Here is a 25,703-nt window from a genome sequence, read left to right on the forward strand (position 1 = left end):
CTGGGGAGAGGGAAGTCTGGGCCTCCCTTCTGAAGCTGCTGCCCCCGCGACCCGACCCTGGATAAGCGGAAGAAAATGGATGGATGGATGGATAGTTTGGTGTGCATCCTTGTCTGTTTGTACAGCATCCCATCACCATTTTCACAGTGAAATCAACTTAATAAAAGTGACCAACTGCCTGTTTTTTAACCAGGTTTACAACTCAACAATGGCAACAAGTATGTAAATAAAAATCTGTCTCTTTTAGGATGTGGAGGATCTCATGGACTGGTGGAACACTGTTGAACGCAAGTCTTTTTTTTTCTATTGTTTTAATGTTTTTCTCCGAAAATATGAGAAAAAGTGTTTTTAATACTCTACAGTTGTTTTAGTTTAAGTATTTAACTATTTATTTAAGTATTTAACACTTGACTAAAATCAAAATACTTCCATTTGTCCTCACCTGCGTCCATTTTTAGAAAAAAGACTATTTCCTGCTTCAACAAACCAAAAGCTTTTAATAAACCCGCTATAAACCGTCATGGAAATGTCACTAAGTCAAAATGCTGTTGTCTTTGTGCTACCCATGAAGTGATACATAACATTACTTTTTATTGCTTTTTTTTTAGCTTGGGAAGACACGCCTCAAGATGACGACATGACAGAAAAGGAAGAGGCCAAGTAAGTTAAAGCAGAAATGGACGTCAATTAAACCTTTTGAGTGACGCTTTGCAAATATTGCTCACTTATTGTCTATAATCATGCTGATAAACTATATTATAAATTGCTCCTGAATTCATTTACAGTCTGGCGGTTCTGTAGTTTCTACAAAACTTAAAAATTTGTCTCAACATGTTTAAAAAAATACGCTGGTCTTCAAAGAACATCAGACCCACTCTGGACCGCTGTATTTATTCTAACGAGAAAAATCAAGTTGGTGGTTAACATCAAGTCCTGCTCTTTTGCCCCAATACATTAAAAATAAATAACCCTTAACAAACTACAGAGCAACAGATAAATTAAAAAGCTGAAATTGACAACTTTAATTCTAAGTTATACAAAACATGGCAAAATTAAAAATATATAAGTACTAAAATGTCATACTAGTTTAGAAAACATGGAGACGATCCTGTTACATACCACAGTCACAAACTACAACAGAAAAAAGGGGGAGGGGCTGACAGTTGCTGGTTGCTATGGTAACCACCAACTGCCAAGAGCAGCAGAACTCATATCAGTAAAAATCAGGAAAAAATGACATTTTGACTAAATACATTTGAAGAAAAAGTAAACCGTCAACAAAATGAGAATAAGTAAACAATAAGTAGAGATTTTTATTAGTTTTCCATCTATAATAATTTAAAAAATGTACCCACAGAAATGAGATGAAAGTGCTATTTTTTAGTCATCGTCTTTTTCTTGTGTCAGGGCCTTCGCTGTAACTGCAGATAAGGTCCAGAAGGGAATCCGAGTTTTCAACAAGCTGTTCTCTGAGCGAGCCGAGAGCCTCTGGCAGCACGTCATCGACCTCAACGCCATCGCAGACGGCCTGGACAAATTCAACAAGAAGACAAAGATCGCTCAGATCACCGGCGGCTCCACCAGCGCCATCGGAGGTGTCGCCACCATCGCCGGCCTCGCCCTGGCTCCGGTCACCCTGGGAACCTCCCTGATTGTTACAGCTGTAGGTTTAGGAGTCGCCACAGCTGGTGGGTTAACTTCGGCCGGCGCCGGCATCTCCAACCAGGTCAACAACTCTTTGGACCGCAAGAAGGTGGAGAAGATTGTCGAGGACTACCAGGAGAAGATTGCTGACCTCAATAAGTGCCTGAAGTTCATCAAGCAGGGAATAGAGAACCTGCGCAAGTTCGACCTGATCAAGATGAAGAAAAGCGCGTACAACCAGGACTTCCCCACGCTCACCAGTCAGTTCTACGAGGACGGCGCCATGGCAGGGAAGGCCATCCTCATCAACGCCAACGAGATCATGCGTGTGGTGCAGATCGCCAACGTGGCGGGCAGCACGGCCGCCAGGGCGGTCCAGATCGCCAGCATGGCCACTGGCGTCCTCACGGGGCTCTTTGTCGGTATGGACATCTACTTCGTAGCTAAAGACTCTAAGGAGCTGAAGAAAGGGGCAAAATCAGAGTTTGCAGCCAAAATCAGGGAGGTGGCCACACAGCTGCATGACGGGCTGGTGGAGCTGAACACCATCCGGGAGGAGCTGCACAGCACCACACCAGACTGCAAAGAGGGCAATCGCGAAAAGAAAGAGACAAGAGAGAAACATAAGAGTTCAGATGAGGATAAGATTGACCGGATTAAAAAAGCTATAAAAAAAGGACCTTGAGAGCCGGAAATATGTCTGACTCCAGCAGGCTGTTTTGGGGTGCCGCTTCCAAATGTTACAGTAAGAAATTAACAACAATATTTTTGGTTTATTGAGCCTGTCAGAGGAAAAAAATCAGGGATTAAATTTTCAAAGTCATATTTTAACAGTTTTATTCTACATTTAAATAATATAGTTACAAACTAAATATTGAATTAGGCTAAATACTTAGTTTACAAATTAGATGCTAATTAACTGATGAAACATTTAGCTTGCTAGTTAAATATATAGTTAGTACACTAGCCTGATCTGCTAACTAAATATTCAGGTTGCTAGCTAACTATTTTAGCTAGCAGGTTAACTGAATGTTAGCTAGCCTGCTAAATATTTAGGTAAATACTTAGCTAGCAAGATAAACATTTTGTTAGCTGGTCAGGCTGGTGTGCTAGCTAGATATTTGGGTAGAAAGCTAAATACTTAATTTTGAAATATCTTGCTACCTAAATATTTAGTTGGCACAGTAGCCTGGTTTCTAAAAGAATATTTAGCATGCTGACTAAATATTTTTGGTCCAAGTTAAATATTTTGTTTGGAGCTAAATATTTAGTCTACAAACTAAATATTTATCTTGTGAATTAAATATTTTGTTTGGAACTATGAGATTTATAAATGTATGAATAATATGGTGAAAATGTGACTTTGAAAAATTAACTCCATTTTTTCTTTCTGTATGACAGTCACATTTGCAAATATTGTACTGTGTAACTTTATAATCCTTTCTCCATAGCAGACTGTGTTGAACTTTAAAGTTTTAACAGGACTCTTTGAACTTTACCCCTACTGAACTTATTTAAAACCTCCTGCTGCTGTTTCCTCTCCAGTCTCGTTGAGGCGACTTTCAAATTGAAACTGACTCGTTCTAATCAAAACACTACATCAGTAGCAAACCAATGTGGAAGCTGTGCCATTGTGTGAAACGTCTGTTTGTTTCAGAAGTGAAATTTGATTCAATTGTGGTATTTTTACAGACCTATTTTTTAAATAGGGTCACCCAGATTTGGGGTTTTTACGTTACATGATGATTGGTGCCTTTTGTTCAGTGATGCCTTAAAAAGTGACTGCAGTCACTGGAGGTAATTTAAAATCAGTGAAATTATTTTTTACAGAAACTGGTGGATAAAAATCTGGGTTGATGAAAAATTTTGTTTCAGGCTTGAATAGTTTGTTAGCTAAATATTTTGAATAATCTTAAACATTTTAATGGGTTTTACAACATTTCAATCTGCCTCCTTATTTGATCAGTTTTAATGTCCATAGTTGCATTTTAGGGTGAAAACCGTTAACAGATGAGGTCACATGTTGTTTCTTTACCAACAAATTCAGGATGAAGAAGTCAAAAACTTAACTGCTATTCATTTAATACAGATTATTTTTTTATTTTAATGCACTTTGGTAAAAAGTGATTCAGAGTTTAGAGTTTTGACACCATTTATTTAGTTCATGTTCTCTGTCATTTGACGAGGATAAATCTATGAACGTTGTTTTTATCTGAACAGAAACTTATTAATCCAGACTTTTTTATGAAATGTTAGCTGGTAAATCTCACGCTGAATGATTATGAATGTCACTGGTTTCCATCACTGAATTCAAGTCTTTGAGTTTTTTAATATAAATCAGTCTTATTGAATTGTTTAATATCAATTAACTGATCAATTTTAGCTGTGCTAATTTAAACCAAACAGACAGTTAGTTGTATATCCATTACGTGAGGTATGCAAATTATGATATTTTCCTCTAGTTATACTGTTACTTAGAGTTAAATGTTTTCTTTAGGTTCTGGAGCCTGTTGGAAGCAAATGTTTATTTATTGATCTTCTTTGTTCTGTAAAGGCTGGATTAGAAATACTTGTACGTGCAATAAACTGTCCATGTGAGTTTAAATAAAAAATTTTTTACAAAATGAACAACTAGTGGCTCTACGTCTGTACAGTTTACAGTCTTTGCTATTGAACAATCAATTTGATGCCTCATCTAGTTTAATTTAGCCAGAAAAGTCTATTGGGTGTTTTAGAAAAAAGAAGAAAGAAGCTGGTCTTAGATCAGATTCTGCGGGACCCAAACCGATTGTCCATAATCTCTGATCCCAAATTTATAAAGATCTTTGCGAGGGAAGAAGTGCATGCAAAGTCGGAAGATTACTTAATTAATTACAGGAATTACAGCACATGTATATATTTAAATTTATGCAATGGTACAAGCCTTTTGGGGACCATAAGCATATTTTAATTTGAAACCTCCCATACAAACATGTCGACACCAAATGCTTCATCAATCCTAAGCTACTTTACTGTGTGTAACGTTCTTGCTACCATTAGCATCATTAGCTTACATCACACCATTATAACTGTCGATTTTAATCTTACAGGAGTAGCAAACAATAATAATATGACATTTTAACGCTTCCTTCACTGTAGACTACAGGTAGTCCATCTGTGTGTTTTTCTTTAAATCTGTTGAACAAATTTTCCCTTTTCCTGCCGAGTGTTTTTGAAACCTGTGTTCAACGTTCGTCCAACAGGACGACGATTCCAAACAGCCATCAAAACTGGGTTTGTAATGGATGAAGGAGGCTTGCATTAAAATATTCTGTCTACCCAACTAATAGCTTTGTGAATTATGCTTAAGATTAACTAGATTTTTTGCCAAAAATGACCATATTTAATCTTCTGTAGAAGAGTGACTAAATTTAAATTGATGTCGCATCATGAGGTCTCTGTATGTGACTGAATGGTATTCAGCCAAGAATGTTTTTTTTTTATATTGCACACTGTAGAAAGAGTTATTAAAATGACTTGGTAAACCAAAATTGTGACATTTATGGCAGTGATAAACTTCTCACAGCAACTATATGCTACTCAGATGCAGCTACATTTGAACTTTTTTAGTATATTGTGTTTGAATACAACATATTTTGCTTTTTAATTCTCTTTTTTATCTTGGTATTGAAATAAACTAAATTTAGAAACTTCCACTCCATCTTTTTAATTAACGTTGTTGGACTCAATATGTGACAACAGAGACAGTTACCCATGTGAAGAGAAGCTGACATTTTGGTGGAACAAGATTTTCAGGTACCAAATGTTACTGTTATTTCCTTGCAAACAGAAATAAGTGGAACTTTTGGCAGGAACTTTTATTTTTAATTATATAAAGAGGGGAATGCTTTCTGAGAGTTACACCTGTGGCTAAATGATCTTCTGGGAATTCCTCATGTGATATTTATCGCACACAAGCAGCCAGTGATTTTCCACATTGGTTATCAAGCATTTCAACTCCCAGCATCTGCCTCCTTCTTCCTCCCTTCCTTTTCTAATTTTAGATCATCACTTTTAACATCTATTGACATGCGAAAATCATGACTATTGTGGAACTTGAGTCACATGGAGACACAGGTAGCCACCAAACTTGACCACGCCTTTGTCTCTGGTGAATTCACAGCCAGAAACTAGAAACAAAAGTTCTCCAATCATCTTTTCATCCTGAAGGAAGGTGAAAAACTTGAAATGCAGAGACGTTTGGTCAGTGGTCTCTTTTTGTTGGTCAGGAAGTGTTTTTCTTATGCAACAGGGAGTTTCACCAAGATAACTTTGTGGGACAGAAGCTCTGCGGGTGTGTTTGGGTTTGTTTAAAGATGCTTTGTTCCACAGGTGAAGTCACCTTTGGGTGGTGTCGGAAACTGCGGATTACAAGACGTGGAGATAAACACAAACATGAGAACATGGGATGGACAGGCAGCGTGCATGAACAGACTAGCCACGTCATTATCTCAATTACAGACATTTTTGTTGACAAGTTGTAGATATTCATACACAACATGCATATTGAACTATTATTTAGTGCTATTCCTGGCACATGTGTAAAGAAATATTTTGCATAGTATAACAATTCAAATGGCACATAACCACTATAAAGATTTATATTTATAAGCACTTTCACAGTATTTAACACAATCTAAAAACACAAAAGCATTTATAAAAATGAGCTACAAATAAATGCAGTCATTCTTGTACAGCACTTTGGTGCAGTTTTACACCCGTTTTTAAAGTACTATATAAATAAATTTGACAGTGACATTGACAAATGTCAACAAACAGCTTTTTATTGTGTAAAATTTAAAATTAAGGAGAAGAATATGACTGTACAAATTCGAAATGAAAATTGACATGAAATATAAACACTGGAGGATTTTTTATTTATAAACTGAGAACATTAATAAGTACAAAATGCAGTTTTTAAATAGTTTATTATATAGAGGAATTAAAATGACAGAAAACTAAATTAAATTCAAAGCCTGATAATATGCAAAAATAAAGTTTATAAGTTAATATGAACATATTAATTTGTTTCCTAAACTAAATAGCAAAACAGGGGGTAAAAATTATAAAAATAAAAAACTGATATTACTAAATTGGTTAGTAAAATCTCTTGAACATTAAAACATTGCATACAACAAATAAATAAATTCGTCAATGAATCTTATTTCCGGGTTTTTAGGGCAGCTCCTGAACGCATCTTGAGTTGTGGCGGGGAGTGGCGAAGTTTTAAGACTCCTTGCAGTCTGGGGACAGTGAAGGAGCCGCCCATTTGTTTTTATTTATTTATTTTGACATCAATCACTGTTGAAACTTGGATGAGAGGATCGGAGAGGAATCTCTGAAGGATCTCCGGTAGGTTCAAGCTGATCGGACTCACTTAACTTCGGTGTGTTTCATTTTTGATGGTTTTAAACGCCAACGTCAATTACGTCCACCGACGATCTTTAAGGACCTTCTAAGTTTGCGCGAGCGCGTTAGCTAAAATGTACTAACGGCTATTTCCAGAGCAGAGATACCACTGTCAAAGTAAAACACAATGATAACTGTACAGAAAGTGTGTGATAAAATGTGTGTGATAAAACGCTAGATAATTATGACAGTCACTATCGGGTGGATTTTAAGCTTCATTCATACTTTTTTTGTTTAGTTTTTCTCTTTGCTTCCTTTCCTTCTTTCTTTTTGCCTTTCTTTCTAACTGAAACTGCGATTTCGTTGTCTTTCTGACAATGACAATAAATTCCTCTGATTCTGATTTCTTTCTTCGTTGCTTTTTTCTTCTACAGTTAACTTATCAAATCAACATTTTTCCTCAGTTACTGATTCACTCCAGGGTACCGTGGCTGAAAGCCTCTGGTTTGTGTTTCCAGGATGCCGTTTCTGACTCTGACGTCTCGGCCAGCACTGAAAAACCCAGAAAACTCACCAAACTCTCCTCCTGGTTTATCCTCAAGATTTTTATTCTGACGTTTCATCAGGAGAAAGGTGGAGGTTTGTTCAGTGGTCTCCTCAAAAAGACGCCCAAAGGAGAAAAGACTCCAGTAAGCAGTTGTTGTCCAATGTTTTAGAAAGTATTATAAAAAGTTTATAAAAGCTTTTAAACAACTTTCTGCTTCAGGACAGAGAGGCTCGGCGAGAGCTGTCAGCCAGCTGTGAAGACCTGGCTGAGAATAACAAGGTCTGGATCTCAACACCTTCAATTTCCTCATATCACAACGTTTACTGACTTCCAGTGTCATATTTGTAGGAGACAATCATTTTCAGCAACATGTTTAAGAAAACACAGGAGCCAGCAGCAGAGGGCGCTAGAGCAGAGACAGAGGTACTGCAGCTTCCTCAGACATGAAGCAAAACTCCTGATTCTGGGTTTTTCTTCACCGTTTCCTGCTTCTGACTGCAGGACCTGGACACTGACGGACGATTATCCGCCAGCAGCGAGAACCTGACCGACCCGACCGGCCCAAAGGTTTCCATTCATTTCATGAAACCGCTCGTTTTTTAACGAGAACATGAGCTGAAACCTGCCTTTTTCTTCATTCCAAATGAAGAAAACAAAAACTAAAAACAACAGTTTTCTTTAAGCTTTACACGTGAAACACATTTAATACACTGCAAAAACACAAAATGTCACCAACTAATTTTGGTCCAGTTTTTAGTCTGAATATTTTATTACACTTAAAATAAGACAAACTAAATTACAAGTAACTTTTCAGAATGATATACAGGTTTGTTTTAAGTAAATAATTTCTTAATATTGATGAAAAAGTGCTAGCTCCATTGGCAGATTATTTTACTTACAAAAGACATTTTTCACATTATAAGTTAATTTATCGCCAAAGGAACTAGTTATTTTTTTAACAAATATTAAGGAATCATTCACTTAAAATGAACTCCTATTTCCTGCTGAAAAGTTACTTTTAAGTTAGTTTGTCTTATTTGAAACCCTCCCGACGCCACTAAGGGACAAGGGTGTAAGAAAATGGATGGGTGGATGGATGGATGTCTTATTTGAAATTTACTAAGATATTTGCACTAGAAAACACAACATTTTGTGTTTTTGCGGTGTTTTTTGTCTTATTTGAGTTTTGTACATTTAGATAAGTGTTTTTCTACAATGGTATGTTTTATGAGATTTATCATATAAATCTCATAGCTACTGAGTAGCTTTAAGCAACCTTAATTACTGAATAAACTTAATTGTAATGTGGATCAGACCAGCTGCTGCTAAAGTTGTTAAATAAATGTGTTAATGTTGCTCTTTCACCTCCTATGAACATAAACATATGGGTCAAATTAATCCAATTCATCTTTTTAGCCGTAGTTTAAATAACAGCAAATAGTTGAAATTGGAGAGTAGTAGGAGAAAGTGATCAGTTTGTCCTCCAGCAGCCTAAATATGTGGCTGCAGTGATAACTCTATTGGTTAATATTCAGGCCAGTTTCAGTTTTTCACCAAATTAATAGATAAAAATCCTGTTTGTGTGACTCCAGGAGACAAAAAGAGGCCTGGCTGGAACATTCAAAAGATCTTCAAGCTTTGACAACCTGCTAGACGAGGTCAGTCCCATCGGCTTTACACCCTAAACGAACACCTGAACTTCACTTCTCCTCCTTTAATCCACTTAAAACTAATCAATGGGATTTTCCTCCAAAGTTTGAAAATCAAATACGTTTCGCTTTGAATCTACCTCCTGTCTAACGCCTCCAGATCTGATTGTTTAGTTTTTCATTTTTTAGGACAAAAATATTTTCAGCGGCATGTTTAAGAGAAGGGCGAAGCCGGCAGAGGAGGTAGAATAAAAACTCTGATGAACATTTTTGTTTCCGTTTTATTCTTTATCCAGATTTTTAATCTGTTGTGTCTTTAGGGGTCAAACGCGAAGGGCAAAAACACAACGTTGTTTGGCAGCGCTGAAGATCTGCTGGAGACAAACCCAACTAAAGTAAAAGAAAATTTAATCGAAATGAAAACTTAAGACTTAATTTAGTTTCTCATCTCAAATATATATATATGTATATTTTATGGAATTATTATCTGTTGCAGGAGAAAACGGGAGGACATACAGCGTTCGTTAAAAAGTCGCCCAAACCGTCTCCGCGCTCCGTTGCTACTGAGGTGATGAAACCAATTAATGCATCAAAAGTGTTTATTTTATTCCTAAAACCTAAACTGTTTATCTCTGATGTTCAACATGTTTATTTTTCTTTAAAATAGACAGAAAATGTTACTTTGAGCTCAACGGGAAAACAAATCCTGCCAATCTGAAGTCAGATTTATACTTTCATGTCCGGTTGATGTTTCAATAAGTTTTAGGAAGAGGCGATGATTTTCACTTTATAACAACAGTTTGTTTAGTTGTGATAAATTAATAATATTTCGTTGCTTAGCATCAACTTTGGCAGGTAATAAAACTCAAAACATCCATCCACACTACAAAAACACAAAATTCTAGTAAGTAATTTTGGTTTAGTTTCTACAGCAAATATTTTAGTAAACTTAAAATAAGAGAAAACGAACTTACAAGTAACTTTTCAGCAAGATTTAGGAGCTTGTTTTAAGTAAATGAAAAAATGGATTTTCTATTGGCAGATTATATCATTTATAACATGGTAAAATATCTTGTTGTAAGTGAAATAATCTGCCAATAGAACTAGAACCCTTTCATCAATATTAAGGAATACATTTCTTTAAACAAGCTCCTATTTCTTGCTGAAAAGTTACTTGTAAATTCGTTTTGTCTCATTTTGAGTTTACTAAATTATTTTCACCAGAAACTAAAGTAAAATTACTTGCTATAATTTTGTGTATTTGCAGTGCAAACATCAGTTGCAGTATATTAGATAAAATCTCTCTAATTGCTGAAGCGATGTGGAAATTGAGTGTTGAAATGATTTTTCTCTCTTTTCCAGGATCCGCTGACCAAGCAGCTGTCGTCCAGCTGGGACAGCCTGACTGAGGCCGGGAACGTGAGAGCAAAAACCTAAAACCTTTGATTAGAGCAAACATCAACAATCCTTCTAGTCTTTTCTGCACTTGGGGTTAAACACTGTAGCATCACAAAACCGATAAGATGGGCAATACATAAAGCTTTATTTTTTTAATCTGCTCAGATCTAAATTAGTTTAAATCCAAACATTTAAACCAGAGTTCAAATATTTTGATAAAAACTGTATTTTGTGTTTGTTAATTCACTCAAAATGTCCAAATATTTGGATATAATCTCAAGGCTTTGTCCATATTGTATCGTTTTGTTTGAATTGTAATTAAATTGATTAAATGTTTCTTTTTAAAGGACGACGGCGCCTCTCAGCGAGAACTGTCAGCCAGTACAGATAATCTTTGTGACGCCTCCAAGGTAAGTCTCTCAGATTTCATGTCCTTTTTCCCTCTTAATTTAAATTAAACCTTCATAATGTTTATGAAACAGGAGAAAAAAGCCGGGCTGTCCGGGATGTTCAGACGAACGCCTAGAAATACGGAGCAGCAGGTAAAAACAACCCAATTCTATAAAAAATATAAATGCAAAAATCCTGCTTCTGCTGGTAACAACATAAATGTTAGGTTTGAAACTAGTTCTTTAAATTGAACTATTTTAGTTTAAAATAATTAAATTCAGTCCACATAGAGTAATACATGGCTGTTCATGATCGGTTCTGTCTAATTATATTAATGGTAAGTTGAGTGGAAGGAAAAAATGTGGTATAAACGATGTGTCAAACAGAGATAAAAAGCATTTAAGAGTTTTTTGTATTAAAATCCTTTATTGCTCTTAGACCATATTTTTTGTTTTTTTTTCATTATCTGTAAACATTAATGATCAAATCAAAATAAATTTACACCTGAAATAAATCTATGTTCAAAATTAATCTATATAAAACATTTAGCTTTTGACTTTGGTTATGTTGAAATTTGAGAATCTCCAGTTTGATTTTAATTGCAGAAAATAAAACAAAAGCAAGTTCATATTGGATAAAATCATATATAAATCTAAATAAAGCAGTTTTACGTCCCAGTTGCCTGATGACGTTTTTCTTTATTTGTTGATTTGCAGGAAGGTGAAGACGTGGCGCCACCTGCTGGACGCGGACTGAGTCGCAAGAGAACCATAACGAAGAATCGCAGAGCAAGTTATTTTTACTTTGTCATTTATAAGTTGCTGAATAATAAACAGTGTTTTGAGTTATTTATAGTGGCGAAATGTTAAGTTTTTCTTGAAGTTTTATTTTGTTCTTGTTACGTTTGACAGGTTGTGTCTTTCCGAGTCAAGAAAACTCTTCCCAGAACGTCCGTAGAGGTATTTTCTGCTTGATGGGGGATTTACATACGAACCTGACTTAATTCATGACTAAAAACAGATTAATTTATTTAACATTGTTTTATTTATAGAAATCCAGTGAAATGCCTGTGATTAAGGAGAACCTTGAGATGGGGGAGCTGAACACTCCACAGGTCAGGATAACTTCATTTTCATAAGTTATTTATTAATAAATTATTTTCTTATCTTTATTATAATATTTACATATAACTTCAGATCCTAATCCTTTTCTTTAAATGATTTTTAGAGCTAAAATATTTTCCTTTTATGAGAATAAGACATATTAGTGTGTTTTTCTGATTTAAAAAATCCCCCATAAAACAAAAGAAACTTGAACTATTTGTCTGTCAGGAGAGCACGGTGGTGGTGGAGCCGGTGGAGATGGCAGCTTATCCCACTGAGGAAAGCCTGACCCAGATGGAGCAGGTGGGATTAAACCCAGAGTGTTAAATAACTGGCCGGTTTGTCTCCAGATTAACAGAAGGATCTGTGATTTCAGGAGAACAAAGAGCTGATGGAGTGGTGGAACTCAGTGAAAGGTTGATATCAGACTGTACCGGTTTTAAATTTAACATACATTTGGTTCATCTTTGTTTCTTGTTCTCTGACTGATGGGTTTGTGCCGCTGGTTTCCAGGTTGGACCGAGTGGAACGAGACCTCAAATTTCCAGGAGGAGGATGAACAAATGTAAGAACTTCAGAGGAAAAGGTTTATTTTATTAGGAATTATATTTCCAGACTTTATTCTTTGTCCCATTTTTTAAAAATGATGCATTTCTCTGTCCATTTGTGCATCCGTCCATTCATGATTTTAATTTACAACACGTCTGAACACAGAGGAGCATTAGGGACACAATATTAAAATTTAAAACATTAATAAAATTACATGAATAAACTCATATTACAAGAATAAAGTCACAAAATTACAGGAATAAAGTAAAACAAATTACCAAAATAAAGACAAAATATTGTGAGAATAAAGTAAAAAAAAAAAAAAGTGAAAATTACAAGAATGGAGTAAAAAAAAGAGAATAAAGGCATAATGTTATGACTGTGGTCATAGTTTTATTTTTTATTAGTACTTAGTGTGGCCCAAATACTCCATCATATCTGAAGATGCTTCAAAAACAGATTCAGTTTATTTACTGAAATCTGTGAAGTCGTTCATTCAGTCCAATTCAAAGTGAGTTGAATACATTTGGGTTCTTTTTGTTGTTTTTTAAGATAAATGTCATTCTCCAGCAACAAATAACAGCCTCATAAAAATAAGCTTAATATTTTTGATAAGAAGCTAAATTAAGTCAAAATGTTATTTTTATTGGCAAAATAATGTGTCAAATCTGCAGTCTTTCATTTATGGGTTCTGTAGAAACTCCTTTCTTTTTTCATCCTGATTATTTATTGTTTTTATTTTTGTCTGCAGTGCGATGGAGCAGGCAGCCGATCGAGTCTACATGGCAGCCCGTGTTTTCGTTCACCTTTTCAACCAGCGGGGGGCGTCCTTGCAGCACCGCATCCTGGAGCTGCTGTCGATGGCCGACGCCGCAGACGAGTTCCACAAGAAGACGGTGACGGCCGCTGTGGGCGGGGGCGTGGCCAGCGTGGCGGGCAGCGTGACGACCATCACCGGCCTCATCCTGGCTCCGTTCACCTTCGGGGCGTCGATCATCGTCACGGCGGTGGGGATCGGCGTGGCGACGGCCGGCAGCATCACGTCGGCGACGGCCAACATCACCGACACTGTGCACTCCAACATGGACCGCAAGAAGGTGGAGACGATGATCCAAGGCTACCAGGAGGAGATCGAGGACATCAGGAAGTGCATGGAGTTCGTTCAGGTGAGGAAATTGTTTTAAAACAACAAAACGGAAACTATTCTCCTGAATAAATGGTGGGAAAACTCAATTAAAAAGTCCATTAAAACTCTTAAAAGACCTTCAGAAAAACGAATAGAGACCAGTTGAAACATTCACAAGCAAATCACTCTGTGTACTGTGTTCATTGAATTTCTAGACAAAAAAACAAATAAACAAAATTAGAAAAATTTTAATGGTTAAAGTAAATGCAAAGTTTTATATTTTGGATCTTCTGGCTGAACTGGAGGTCATGACCTGAACTATGTTTTGACTTGGCAGTTAGAAACAGCCGAAGTCTCACATTAAAAGCCATGTTTGCTATTTCTGTAAAATCGAACATCATTAGCTGCGTTTCTATTACAAATGTGAGCAAATCTTTGTCGATATTCTGCTAATGTTGAACAAAAACAATTTCACAAATGCGGTGTGTTGATTAAATAAGAAATTAAACTTAAAATCACACCTGACTATGACTGTTGATGTGATAAGTCATTAAAATCATGGCAGCGACGGACGTAAACAGTTACATGAGGTTAAGTTAATAATTCAGCCATAAGAGGAGAGGTAAGCGCTTTATTCAGGTGATGGAGCCACAAACTGTTTATACTTTGGATGAAGAAAGGATGGTAGAAAGAGAAAAACTATAAATCATCCAAAAGGAAATTATTGAGCTTGTTTTAATTCATCATGTGATTTATTGATTTATTGGTTATTGTGACAGGCGTACTTCTTCATGGTTTCCGCCAGTCGTCACATTTGGCTGTTGGTCACAAACTCGTGTGATGTGAAAAAAGTGTTTCCATTACAGCTCTGCACAGTAAATCTATTTAGATTCGACCGAAAAAACCCCTCCTCATCCTACACTGCAAAAACTCTTACCAATTATTTTGGTCTACTTCTTAATGCAAATATCTTAGCACATTTGAAATGAGACAAAACTAACTTACAAGTAACTCTTCAGCAAGAAACAATAATTCCTTAATATTGATGAAAACGTTCCATTGGCTGATTATTTCACTTATAACACATTTTTCCCCTGTTGTAATTGAAGTAATCTGCCAGTGGAACTAATAATTTTCTCTGGATATTTAGGAATTATTGTTAAAGCAATCTCCTGTATTTTGCTGAAATACAAAATGACAAAAATTCTTGGTAAGATTTTGTGCTTTTGCAGTGTAGCGCACAAACTTTTTTATCAAAAATGTTTCCAGTAAGATAATTCACTTTCATCATTTCAGTTTTCTAAGGCTAAAGGAAACGCAGCTTCTAATCGTCTGTTTTGGTTGCTTCCCGTTGTAGGAGGGAATGAACACCCTGGAGGAATGGGATTTTGAGAAATACTCTGAAAGTGCCGCCAAAAAGGCTCTAAACCACAACATTAAACACGTGATGAAGGAGGGCGGCCGGGCGGGGAAAGCCCTGATGATCAACACTGAGAATCTGATCAGCACCGTTCAGGTTCTGGGCGCCGCCGGTGGCGCCGCTAAGGCCGCCCAGGCCGTCAGCGTCACCACGGGCGTCATGTCCGCCCTCTTCCTCGCCCTGGACATCTTCTTCCTCGCCAAAGACTCCCACAAACTCCACAAGGGAGCCAAAACCAAGTTCGCCGCCAAGATCCGGCAGGTGTGCAAAGACCTTCAGGAAGGCCTGCTGGAGCTGAACAAGGTGAAGACTCAGCTGCAGAAGACGATGGACGGCATCGAGGTGGAGGAGTACGAGGACATCGAGGAGGTGGAGGTGGAAGACGAGTTCGAGTCCGACCCGAAGAAACTGGCAGAGCTGGAGCAGGAGATCGACGTCATGGAGGAGAAACTGGACAAAAAGGAGGAGAAGGAGGAAGAGGTGGAGCAGAAGAAGAGCAAAGAGTCGGTGTTGGACATTTTTAAAATGAAGAAAGAGAAAAAGGAAGAGAAGAGCGAGAAGGAAAAATATGTGGAGGAAAAAGACAAAGATGAGAAAATATCTGAATTCAAATCTGAGAAGAAGGTAAACGAAACGAGTGTGAAAACAGAAAAAGATGTTTTAAAAGAACAATTTGAGAAAAGAAGCAAGAAAGATAAAGAAACTGGGAACCAAACGTCGCCTGGAAAGAAACCCGAGAAAAAGCCTGAAAAGTCTAAAGAACCGAATGAAACCCCAGAAATCAACACAAAGCCTGAAAATGAGAAGAAAGAAACAATGATCCAACATGCAGGGGAGGAGAAACCCCAGAGGAGAACTGAGACGTCGAGGAGACACAGCAGCCGGAGCGAGAAAGACGGAGAAAAAAACGAAACGCGAGAAAGGAGGGAGGAGAGAGGAGACAGAGAGAGCTGGAGGAGGAGAGGAGAGGAGGAGACCGGAAGGAAAGACTCGCATCAAAGCCACAGAGATGAAGAGTCGAAGACGAGCCACCATGTTAGGGAGAACGAAGAGCGGAGCAGCAGAACGGAGAGCGCCTGGAGACGCTTCGAGAGAGGAGGAGGAGAGGAGAGGAGGCAGAGGAGGAGAGGAAGTGACAGGGAGCATGGACACAGCCAGAAAGGATTGAGGTCCAAATACGACGCCCTGAACATCTAAACCAAAGTTTAGAAGAAATGATCACACTAAACAGGGTGAGCTGCAGGTCCAAGATGGAGAGAAGCTTCTGCGGATATTCCTGGTCCAACATGGAGAACCTTCAGGTTCCCCATCAAACAAAAACTGACATTAAAGCTGCAACGTGTAACTTTTATAAAAAAAAATTAAAAAAAAGTTTGTTAAAACTGTCACCATGCCCTGGCAGGATGAGACGGATGATCTGTGAAAAGACTGACCTCCTCCACCTCTTCCCTGAACTTCTACTGCCGTCTTAAGACATGCACAAAAAAACACCACTCAGAGCCAGGAGGCGGGTCTTGGCGGTGTCAATCAGGCTTGTGTGTCTGCTGTGCTATGCTTTCCCAGAGGCTGTTGTGAACAGTTTCCTGTAATGGTTAAGTTGTTTCTCTGCTATTAGCTCATTGAGCAGCATGTACATGAGATTGATTTCTGGGCTTTTTAATGCACAAACAGCCGTCAAATACAGAAAATGCAGACTAGAAATAAATATTCTAGAGCCATTTTGGCGCCCCCTCTAATGTGGCGCCCCCTTGAGTTGCTTTCGCAAACAAAAACATTTTAAATCCTTCATAATTCACCGAGTTTAGCATCAACTGTTATTTATTTACTCCTTTACATCCAGAATGTGAAATTTTATTCTCACATGTTTAAAAACCAGTAGATTGAAGAAAAATTCTAGTTTAACAACTAACTAACTAACAACTAAGTAAATATTCACACTATTTATGTACAACAGAATATAACTGAAAAAGCCATAAAATAAAATAAAAATTACATCAAACTAGTCTGAAAACAGTAAAATCAATTGTTTTACGTTTCTGCCTAATTTTAACCATGCTAAAGCTCAAATTATTTTTATTTTATTTGAGTTATTTCCCCCAGAGTTTATTTCTAAAGAGCATCAATCTTGTTTTCGTTCATTACCGTTATGGTGCACTTCCTTCTGCCACCACCAGAGGATGCTGCTGCCCCGCATTTCAAATCAATCATTTTCAAACAGATGCATAAAAATGACTTTTACTTGAACTTAAAATAATAAGAAAATTACTAATTAAATTTTTTAGCTTACTTACATTTATTAATTATCTGAAAAACATGTTGAAAAAGTTAAGATCAAGTTTAATTAAATGTGATGATCACATTTGTGAATCTTTTATGATTTTATCAAGAAAGCTTCTGAAACGTAAACATACCAACCTTTTGATCAGATAATCTTACCAGATTATTTTGTTTGTCCTCACTAAAACTCATGTGAATTTCTAATCAGAGTAGGTAAACATGGAGACACAGGGCCCTGAAGGAACAAACGGGGGAAACTTTCTTTACATTCAGGTCGGGGCTTATTTACTAAAGGTGATGCTTTTTTACTCATTTCTTATCTCTGGAAAAGTTTTAGAGCCTTTACGTGACGTCCGCTGATGCATATTTACATAAAACTGGGGTTTTCCTTCGAATGACTAATGCATTCCTTCCAGGAAAGCTGCTTCGACAAAAAAATGTGATTGTTTTGACAAAATACCTGCAGGTTGGAACGGCTGGATGCATCCAGTGTTTAATAACACAACTTCATCTTCAGGCGGTGAAATACTTTCCGTCACAATCTCAGGCACCCTCATCAGATTCAACACAGGAAATCAGTGCTCCTAGAATCAACAAATCAAAAAAAAGAGGAATTTATGACTAATGGCAAGAAAAGTTAGAGGCGTGAGATTTTACATAGTTTCTGGATGTTCTGGCCTCCAACTGAACCGGCGTGACGACAGATCCACAAGCACACAAAGATTTTATGTTTAAACCAAACTTACTGGTTTTTGGGGGGTTTTTTTGAGTCAAAATTTAATCCACTGGTTTAGATTCTTTTAAGGCATTAAAAAAGGCTACAGCGTAAAAAATCTGTTTATTTCTAAAATGAAAAAGATAAAATAAGATTATTTCTGAGTGTGAAAAGTCAAAAATTTGCTTGAAAAAAATACGTGGAAATTTCTAAGTCAGTTAAAATTTTTATTACATTTGAAATTCAGAAAATTTCCAAAAGTCAAAAAGTTTGAAACTCTTAAAAAAGATCATTCCTGTGATTAAACTCAAAATATGTTTTTCCTTCTAGCAATTTTTTTCTTTTCAAACTCTGAAATTTCCACGTTTTTTTTCTAGAAAATTTTTTAGTTGACCTCAAAATTGCTGTTTTTCTAGCAAATTTTCTACTTTTTAACCTAAAAAATGTGTTTTTTTAGACTTTTGGTGGATATTCACTATTATTTTTTTATGTATCCACACTGTCGTACCTGACTGACCATTGCAGAGTAGTAAATATTTTAAAAATTCAGCCAAACTGTCTTCGTAGGAGTTGTGTATATTTTTAATACTTGGAGGAACGCATAGATTGTGTACAGCTTTAAACTCTCAGCTCAAAATTGTCTGGAGATCATTAAATATGTGGGACAAAACCAAAACGTTTACATCCTTCATTCCAATATACATGCACTATTCAAACTTAGGATGCTTCACAGATTTAATGGCGGATTTAGTCTCAGAAATATAAGCGGCATGTTCAATAACAATCTGCTGGAAGTTTTGCAAACAAATCTAAAACATGTTCCTCATTCTTTCTTCAAATTCCTTTCCTTCAAAGATAAATATGTCTGCCAATATTCGTGGCAAACTAAAGAACTAGTTGCATGATGTTTTGGAACTGTTTCAATTAATTCTTCACAAAAGTAATGTGACAGTTGTAGGTGTGTCTGGTGGTTGGCAAAGCGTCCCATTTCAAAGTAAGAGATGATTCCCAGTATGAGTCACGACATGAAAGAGTCCCCAAAGACAAAACCAGAGGCAGAGTTTAAAACGGCAAAGAGGATTGAAATGAAATGTTCTCAGAAGCGTCTCCACCCACGAATACGAAAATAGTCTCCAGTATTAATACTTAATTACTAGTATTACTTTACAAAAAGCAGCACATGATCCAGTTCAAATCAGTTTCATTTGTTTTAATACAATTCAGTCATCTACACTGAAAAAGGAAAACAGTTGATCCAACTTAAAAACATTGAGTTAATTTGTTACAAATAATCAAATTAAATTCATCCAATTAAGTTAGTTAAGCGTCATATTTAACAAAAATATATATTTTTTTATTATTATTTGGAGCTTTTTCAGTGTAGTCATGTTTGAATCACAATAATTAACTCAAATTACAAAACAATGCAATGTGACTTTATTAGTAGCTTAAGTGATTAAAGCAACTCATCTAAGGAAGCCGAGATTGCATCACCTTCTTCAATTTGAGTTAAAAGTTTCATCAAATCAATACAATAAAGTCCACGATTTTCCAGGAGGGCCGTGGGCCCCTTTGGTCCCCCTCTTGGGAGCGCCACTGCAGAGTTAAAGGGTATTTGTGAAGTTATACTTTGATGTTGGTTTTATTTAGTCTTTTAATGCATCAGCAGCATCAAACTATTCTCAGTTTATTTCAAGAAAACATGGATGAGCTGCTGACGTTTTTTTTTTCCATTTCATTAAATTGACTTTTCTCATAATTTTAAGACATTCTTTTTGTAAAATTGCATCTTTATTCTGCTAATATTATGATTACATTTTCATAATTAAAACTGCTCACAGCCTGGCCATAAGGCCTGGACGTACAACTCACAGACAGGACTTTGAAAATATTTTCCATCATTTGTAATTTTTTTTCTAGAAAACAAAAAATAGAAAAAAGAATCGCAATTTGGATCTGGTATGAAAAAAAATCAGGAGATTTTATTTTGAAGCCATCTCACCCAGCCCTAGAAGAACTTGGCTTCTTCTAGGGCCAAGTTCTTGTGGGTTACTACTGTAACCCACTCGTAGGTTACAGCAGGAGTCATTGTGCCATTAAAGGCGACCTATTACTCAAAATTAACTTTTTCAACATTTTTATACTTTAATTTGGGTCTCAACTGCTTCTAAAACCAACCCAAATACTTAAAAAATCCGCCTTTCTGTGCACTTCCACTCCATTCACAACCACTCTGAACTTTCTCCCTTTCACTGGGATTCCTCAGGCAGAATTTCAACCGCACAAATCGGCTAACAGAACAATGACGTCAATTTCTTAGCTTCATATTGTCAAACCGGTGCATTACATACATCACAACTAAATGTTAGGAATTTGGTAAAACGTAAAGCTTCAACAGAATCGACACCTTCAGGAAGAAATCGTCTCACTCTCTTTTCTTCTTTCATTTGCTCTGTTGCTCTTTAAACAAACGTAATTGGGCCGGGTTCGGCCACGAGACGCTCGGAGCCGGAAAGCAAACAAAAAACAGGGACAGTCTGTTGGGTTAAGGATCACAAGATAATATAAAACTAAATAAAGATAACAGAGGTATGTGCTTCCTCGACAAAAGCAGCACATTTCCGTCTTAAACTCAACAATATGCAAATTAAAAGTTTATTGTTTAGTGAAAAGGCTTTAAAGTTAAACTTCATTAAACTTCCCACTACAGTGGACAGCCATCTAAAAGCCTTTTTCTTGTGCTTCTTGTGTATTTTTATGTTATAAATGCACACAGACCACTGAAGTGGACACTAACGCACCATAAAATACACCATCAACTACTGGCCATCAGCTGCAAATGCAAGAAATTATTTTTGTTAAATCCAATATGGCCGACAGACTTGAAGCATGCCGACCGACCCGGTTCCTCCTTCTACTGTAGACGACTATGGCAGGTAAAAAAAATACTGTGGCATCAGATAACCCCTAAGGAGCAATACCACTGATGTATAACAACTTTGTATTTAGAGAAAATTACATTTGATCACCTAAAAAAAATGTAATATATTTTTTGCTCATTTTTTTCCTACCTTTTTTTATGCCTTAAGAAAAAATATATATATATATAAATAAAAATCCTGACACAAAAGATATTAATTCATGCATGAAAGGGTTAAAGCCCTTCACTTTTTGCTCCCAAATTTTTTTTAAATTTGTTTATTTTGAGTCTTGTTTAAATATTCCTTACTTCAATGCTTAAATTTACATTTTCTGTTAATTTACATGATAAAAATCTGATTAAGTTTAATATAAAAAATAATTGCATTTACTTGCATCTTCAACTAAATTAAAAAGGTTAATAATTATCCCATAATGTTTGATCTTTTTAATGTTTTTATCATTGCAAATGTTTGTATAATGAAAAGTTAGTTTTATCATTACTTTTGTCATTAAAACTGAAAGGTTCCTGACAAAGAACCAAATTTTAATCTGAAACTCACTGAGATATGAATAAATAATAATACTGAATAATGAAGAGGCTTTAAACATTTATATTGTTTCATTTCCCCCCCAAAAATATTTATTTTATGTTTTGTTTAAATATTTTTTACTTCAATTAAAAAAAATTCATTTCTATTTTCTGTTAGTTTACCTGATATAAGTTTGATTTATATTGTTTTGTTTCCAAAAAACTCTATTTTGTGTTTTGTTTACATATTGTCACCATCCTAAAATAAGTAATTTCATATCAAAAAAATAATTTTGGGGCAAAATAATGTCTATTACGCTATTATTTTAAGAAAGTGAAGGTATATTTACTTCAGTGCATTAGCTTATATTTATATTTTCTATTAATTTGGATGAAAAAAGTATGATTAAGTTCATTTCCAACTGTATTAAAAAGGCTAATAATGATCTAATCTTGTTTTATTTCTTTAACTCTCTTATCTTTGGTCACTTTAATGCATGTTTTTGTTTACTTTCAGTAGAGTTGCTTAAAGGTGCAGAAACCAAAAACATTTTCAAATTCAAAAATACTTAATGGATCCCAAAGTAAAAAAAACTTTTATGTCACATTTATTCAAGTGATTCATATTAAGCTTTGTTTATATTAAAAACAGCAGAAGCTGGTCAAAATAGTGGCAATTAAATAAAATACAATAAATGAATCCCATTTAGCTCTAAAATGATCTTTCTCCTTTATTACTTTTCTCCGCCTTCTTCCCGTAAACTGAATAAACACGGATTATTTTCGAAACAAAACCTGGATCTACGAACAAGGAAATTCACGTTGGGCAATTTTACGAGAAGTTTCCGTAAATCAAAACATCTTCAGAATCCAGTCGATACGGTTTCCAGCTCCACATAATCGTTTGTTTTCTTCTTTACCAGAAAAACAAATGAGAAACATTTAAGATGCTGATTGTGTGGGATTAACCGAAAGAAAGTTTTTTTTTCTTTTTACAATAATATACATATATAGTACAATAATATATATGTTATATATGTTATAAACTATAATAGTACAGTACTCCAAGAAGTTTTACGGTGTTTTTTAAAAGTAGACTTTTTTTCCTGAGTCTTTCTGGTAACAACAGAAACATGATCCAGTTTTAAACACCGATCTCAGGAAATAACCATCTTCAACTTGAAACTAATTTCCCAGTAAATATGATCAATAGTTTACCCTTAAAACAACAGATTCAATAGTTTAAATATATTTTTAATTGCAGCGCTGGTGGCTGTAAATCCACATGACGTCATTTGGAAAACCTCCAGCTTTAAAGTGACTAACTGGAAGGTAAAACCAGAGTGTAGCTAGGAAGGAATGCAGCCCCTACTCGTTTGGCATCATGGCACCAAACTGTCCGGTTTTCTTCACCTGTTGACGTCAAAGCATTGAAAACGTCTCAGGTGTCGCATTCCAGACGTATTAGCTAATTATCATGTGGAACTCATCACCTGGAAAACATTTCAACACCACAGTAACACAACTATTTTATGTTTGATTTGAACTTTCTGTTCATTACGTCCATCCATCCATTTTCTGACACCCTTGACCCTTATTGTGGTCGGGAGGGTTGCTGGTGCCTCTCCAGGTAACGTTCCAGGCGAGAGGCGGGGTCACCCTGGACAGGTCACCAGTCTGTCCAGTCCTGTTCATTCATCTGTGAAAATACTGCTTTAACTCTTCACCTTTATAAGCTTTTAGTAGGCATTAGCCCACATTTACGTTCTTTAAAACTGTGACTTTTAGATTAAAATCCGAGTTGGTATCAAGTTTTTACAGCAAGAAGGTTCAAAGTGGGGAGCGTGGGCCATTTTGCGACCATAAGGCAGATTTTATGTGGTCCTCTGACCACAATTCAAGAGATAATTTAGGACAAAGCTATGACTTTTAGATTAACCTTTTGGTTTCTAAACTAAACTTTTTGTTTTTGAAACAAGTTTGACTTCATAATTGGCAGAAACGAAGGCTTGAAAAATCTGTACCCAATTCATCTATTCTATTTGTTTTTACTTATTGAAGGTTCAAACATGAGTGTATTTTTTCAGTAACATTCTAATTTATTGAATGGGTCTGTAATAACGTGTTTTTAAAAGACTTTACTGCGAGGGTGTTCAAAGTGGGGCATGTGGGCCAATTTGAGGCCAATGGACTAACTTTTTGTGGCCACAATTCAATAATAAATTAAATTAGTACAAAACTGTGACTTTTAACATCTACTTATAAAAATGTTAGACACAACACAAAGTGTTAATCGTTTCCAAGCTTTTTGGATGCCTTTGTTGCCATGGTAACTAGGACTCTAAATTACAGCAAAAAGTGCTTTTATTTGCTAACCTTAAACTGGGTTAAATGTAGTAAGTGTTTTCAAACAATGACTGACCTGGATTCTGTTTTTATTGCCGACAACAGATGGAATATTTTGTTCAGTTTTTTTCAATGGAGCCCGAAATAAAAAGCAAAAGCAAACTGCATGCCTTTGATTTAACAAGGTAGTCGTTTACAAGCCATTAAAAATTTCAGGTCTACATTTCCATTCCTACAAAAACGTCCAATAAAAAAAATTTGATCTTTTATTACTTTGTTGTTGAGTAGGTAAAAGATAAATCCCAACACCATTTTGTTGATTTCAGCTTTTAGAAATTATATTTTTTGTCCCAAAGGTTAAAATATCAGGTAATAAAAAGCTTTATTCATAATATAAACGCTCCAATCCAGGTTCTCCAGGCTGATACCAATTCCTGGGTTTCTTGAGATCTTCTGATTCCTATTTTGAACCATTTCCATTTTTCTGATGCAAAACCACATTTAGTTGCATTTTTATGTGTTTTCAGGTTTTGTCTGATAGTAACAATAAAATTACTTAAAAAAAGTGCATCAATATTTCATCCAGAAGGTCAAAAAGACAAGAAATGTTTTGAAACATCTTCTCTAGAGCAGGGGTGTCCAACTTGTGGCTCGAGGGCCAATTGTGGCCCCTGGAGTGATTTTGTCAGGCCCACATCTGCTGTTCAAAAGTAACACAAACATGTTTATTAAATGTTTAATCGAGTTGAAATTTTTACCAATATAATTTTCTTACAATGGAAAACATTGTTTTGTAGGAATGGAATAGTCGATTGACTTGACAATTTTCTAAAAACAGATTTGTGTAAATATTTAAAGTACCTTATTTTTATAAGTAGAACTTTTACTGAAAATCCTTTTTTATTTATTTAATTTATTAAACTCGGATTAATACAGTGACCGAAATATGGTTTAATAACCGAGAATAAATTTGCTCAACCAAAACTAAAAGAATTTGAAAACTAGATTATTTTCTTTCAATACAACAAAAAGTGCAAATTTATTTTCAAGTTTTGGTTTTACAATAAATAACATCGGTTTCCAACATTTTAGTTTGTTTTTTCAGTTTGTTTTCTCGGCTAGCCGCTAATTCTGACTTGAGGATTTTGGTCTATGTGACAAAACGTTTGGTAAAATTAACAAAGCATTTCAAACTGACACTACACTGCAAAAACACAAAAACTTACCAAGTTATCTTTGGTCAAGTGTGCAAATAAATTAGCACACTTGAAATAACTTTTCAGAAAGACGTAGAAGCTTGTTTTAAGTAAATAACTCTTAATACTGATAACAAAAGAAGTACTAGTTCCACTGACAGATTATTTCACTTATGGAAAAAGTTTAAATTTTTATCATTTTTAAGGAATTGTTTACTTAAAACAATTTTATATTTCTTGCTGAAAAGTTTCTTTTAAGTGAGTTTTGTCTTATTTCAAGTGTACTAAGATATCTGTACTGTAAACTAAACCAAAATACTTGGTAATATTTTGTGTTTTGCTTTGGTGAAGGAGCAAATGAAGGTTTAGAAGTGTCCTAGTTAAATCCAGACGTAAATCCAGTAGAGATCCTGTGACATTACACTAAAAAAATCTATTCATTGATGACCTAAAGCTGAACGTCTCATCTGACTACAATAAATCTCAAAAATTCCCTCAGTGGTC

General features: G+C 35.7%; 2 protein-coding genes across 8 annotated transcripts in view; both read left to right on the plus strand.

Moving 5' to 3' along the window:
• The window catches only part of apol1 (apolipoprotein L, 1), a 22,741-nt gene extending 19,851 nt beyond the window's left edge, over nt 1–2,890 (plus strand). For all 7 annotated transcript variants that reach the window (XM_017309820.1, XM_017309824.1, XM_017309825.1 and 4 more), the window contains 3 exons: nt 248–287; nt 609–660; nt 1,408–2,890. In XM_017309820.1, coding sequence (XP_017165309.1) covers nt 248–287; nt 609–660; nt 1,408–2,329 — 1,014 coding nt within the window. In that variant the 3' untranslated portion in view covers nt 2,330–2,890. The remainder of the gene's footprint in view (nt 1–247; nt 288–608; nt 661–1,407) is intronic.
• A 4,015-nt stretch (nt 2,891–6,905) lies between these two features.
• apold1a (apolipoprotein L domain containing 1a) lies at nt 6,906–16,411 on the plus strand. The gene is made up of 21 exons (XM_017309881.1): nt 6,906–7,035; nt 7,551–7,721; nt 7,799–7,858; nt 7,928–8,002; nt 8,081–8,146; nt 9,172–9,237; nt 9,418–9,471; nt 9,549–9,623; nt 9,725–9,796; nt 10,591–10,647; nt 10,974–11,036; nt 11,109–11,168; nt 11,733–11,804; nt 11,928–11,975; nt 12,068–12,130; nt 12,348–12,422; nt 12,496–12,535; nt 12,633–12,684; nt 13,420–13,834; nt 15,152–15,717; nt 16,255–16,411. The coding sequence occupies exons 4-21, from the start codon at nt 7,949–7,951 to the stop codon at nt 16,409–16,411; spliced, it is 2,055 nt and encodes a 684-aa protein (XP_017165370.1). The 5' UTR covers nt 6,906–7,035; nt 7,551–7,721; nt 7,799–7,858; nt 7,928–7,948.
• Nucleotides 16,412–25,703: the final 9,292 nt, after the last annotated feature.

Source organism: Poecilia reticulata, linkage group LG17, assembly GCF_000633615.1.
Source record: "Poecilia reticulata strain Guanapo linkage group LG17, Guppy_female_1.0+MT, whole genome shotgun sequence".
Lineage (NCBI taxonomy): Eukaryota > Metazoa > Chordata > Actinopteri > Cyprinodontiformes > Poeciliidae > Poecilia > Poecilia reticulata.

Coding starts and splice junctions, on each gene's coding strand:
- apold1a (XM_017309881.1), top strand. CDS start 7,949: ATGTTTAAGAAAACACAGGAGCCAGCAGCAGAGGGCGCTAGAGCAGAG. Junction 8,003..8,080: donor GCGCTAGAGCAGAGACAGAG/GTACTGCAGCTT, acceptor TTCTGACTGCAG/GACCTGGACACTGACGGACG. Junction 11,805..11,927: donor CCATAACGAAGAATCGCAGA/GCAAGTTATTTT, acceptor TACGTTTGACAG/GTTGTGTCTTTCCGAGTCAA.